The 3,073-nt window shown below is 33.5% G+C and overlaps 1 protein-coding gene across 1 annotated transcript in view; it reads left to right on the forward strand.

The window, feature by feature from the left end:
- The window catches only part of LOC106870568 (uncharacterized), a 13,956-nt gene extending 11,833 nt beyond the window's left edge, over positions 1–2,123 (forward strand). The window contains exon 2 of the mRNA XM_014916693.1: positions 1,413–2,123. Coding sequence (XP_014772179.1) covers positions 1,413–2,123 — 711 coding nt within the window. The remainder of the gene's footprint in view (positions 1–1,412) is intronic.
- The last annotated feature ends 950 nt before the right edge of the window (positions 2,124–3,073 follow it).

Here is a 3,073-nt window from a genome sequence, read left to right on the forward strand (position 1 = left end):
TATATATATACATAAATACGAGCACACACGTACATACGTATATATATATATATATATACACACACACACAGATGTATATGCACCACGCATATATACATATGTATATACATATATACAGAAAAGTTTTTTTCACTCACTATATACGCCTGTGCCTATGTTTGCGTGTGTAAGAGTCGGTGTATATAATATTCCAGTTTAGCAGTTTGCTCTTCAAGGCAATAAATTTCGATTACTTTCAGATTTTAATAAAGAAATAAGTAAATTAAACGAAATGAGGAAGAATTAAGAAGTAAAACAATAACTGCTAACCCTAAAAAATATCATAGAAGCCCATAAACATCTTTGGTTATTTTCCCCTGTAAATATATGCGTGTGAGCATATTTATGTGTGTGTACGTATGTTTATGTATATCCATACATACACATCGCGTGCGCATGTTCCAGCCTTTTCTTTGGAAAAATAGATCAAATAGGAAATTTGGACTGTAGCAATGTAATATTTTTCGTGGTTACTTCAACTAATAAGAATGGAGTCTTCACGTAATCTCATTGTCAGGGAATTATATCACGTACAGTAATGAAAATTTGTGTAACAAAGTTAAAAAGAATGTTCAAATACTTCCAGCAAAATGTGATTCTTTTTGTGACGGGGAGGGGTTTCTCAATACTTATAAGAGAATATAATTGAATTTCTTAAAATAGATAGATAGATAGATAGATAGATAGATAGATAGATAGATAGATAGATAGATAGGTAGGTAGGTAGGTAGGTAGATAGATAGATAGAGAGAGAGAGAGAGAGAGAGAGAGAGAGAGAGAGAGAGAGAGAGAGAGAGAGAGAGAGAGAGATAGATAGATAGATGTGTATATATGAATGTATGTACACACATGAATATATACATGCATGCATACGTGTACATATATTCACATATATACATATAGATATATATGCATACATTTATACATATAAGCATAAATATATCTTTATATATTTATATATGTATGCATAGGCACATGTTTATACAATGTATACATACATATATACTTATACAAATATATGAATATACATATGATGTCTGCATATACATAGATATAAACATATACATAAGCATACATATATGTGTGTGTTTACCTCTCTGTGTACAAGCAAAATACCCGGCCTAAAAAGTTATTTTAAATAACCATGGATTGTACTTAATATAGTCTTTTCTTTTGTATCAGATCACTTTTGGTTTTCTCTTGAAATGTTCTCTTATATTTAAGATCTATATATCAATACGCTTGTACTGTCGGTGTTTGTCACGATAAGGGAGATAAGTCAGGATTAAATTCGAGTTATTTCCATTGGCTTCTGGACTGGCATTGCTGCAACACTCTTGAAAGGTGGTTAAACTTTTCACAGTATATTCAAGCTTCCAGTTCCTTTGAGTAAAACAATTGTGTACAAAGCTCCACCAAATTCTGATCAAGGAAACATTCTCAGGCGAGTAAAAGTCTTCATTATTGACGAAGCTTCAATGATGCCAGTTTATGCTTTGAAAACTATAGATAATTGTTTAAGAGATATTATGATTAGCAATAGTATATTTGGTGGGAAAATTATCGTACTAGGAGGAGATTTTAGACAAGTTCTTCGAGATGTTCCCAGAGCTCCTCCTACAGCTGTACTTGATGCCTGCCTCAAACGCTCCTCTATGTCGGATAATTTTCATCAAATGCAACTTACGCAAAACATGAGAACAAATGCAAATGAACAAGATTTTTCGAGGTGGCTACTACAACTTGGAAATGGATTTCTTCAAAACTCTCTTGATAATCTCACAGAAGATACTATCGATATTCCTGAGGCATACATATGTAACAATTCTTTGGTATCTGATATATTTGACAATTGTACAGCAAAAGAAATGAAAAATAGAGTGAGCTTATCCCCTAAAAATTCAGACTGCTTAGCAGTAAATGAAGAAATTCTAAGTAGATTTCCCACTGAAACGAAGACATATCTAAGCACTGACTCAGTAACTTCTGATAATGAAGAAGAAGCCCAGAATTATCCCATAGAGTTTATAAACTCTCTTACACCTTCTGGAATGCCTCCCCATCGCTTTAACTTAGAAGTTTGAGCAATTATTATGCTTCTTGGAAACCTCCCTATAACACAAGGTCTATGCAGCGGAACTCGCTTGGAAGTACTTCAGCTCCACGAGCATAGCATCGAAGCGTCAATTATAAGTGGATCTCATTCTCACACGAGAGGACTGATTCCAAGAATCAAACTTACTCCAAGCGATGCAGACATTCCATTCGTTCTGCATTGGACCCAGTTCCCGGCTCGTCTGTCCTATTCTATGACAATCAATAAAGAACAGGGGTAAACATTCGATAGAGTTGGCATACATTTGCTACAGCCATGCTTCACTCACGACCAGCTTTACGTAGCTTTTTCAAGAGCAAGGGCGATGAACAGTGTGACGGTTAAAGCGATACCTCAAAACTAATGCACTCGTGGTCGCAGAAGGGGAATCCCCTACACTAGAAACATTGTATATAGGGAAGTGCTGTAATGGAAATATTTAACAAAGACTTTCACACAATAACTTAATATATAATTATATTATTAAGTTTACATAAATGATAACAGAAATTTTCATTGACCAAAATAATGTTAATTAAACAATTTTAATTAAATGATAACTATTCATTGGACGATATTTAAATTATCTGTGAACTCTTTCACGGATCCAGGTAGTATAGTATTACTCCTCTACCTTTATGACTGTCTACTTTCTAATGCAGGTGCTACAGATTCGCGTACAATATCAATGGTATATTTCGTAATTAAATTGTTTGAATGACATACAACCAATTCAAACAGCTGCATTATATTATTAAAGAAAGTTGATCAGTAATTAGCTATGAGTATGCAACGTTTGCTAAGAGAAATTAATTCTTAAAACGTACATTGTCCAGAAAATTCTTTAAAATTCTAATTTATATGTGTGTGAATATATATACATACACACATACACACACACACACACACACACACACACACACACACACACACATATAT

This window comes from Octopus bimaculoides, chromosome 7 (genome assembly GCF_001194135.2).
Source record: "Octopus bimaculoides isolate UCB-OBI-ISO-001 chromosome 7, ASM119413v2, whole genome shotgun sequence".
NCBI classification, from domain to species: Eukaryota; Metazoa; Mollusca; class Cephalopoda; order Octopoda; family Octopodidae; genus Octopus; species Octopus bimaculoides.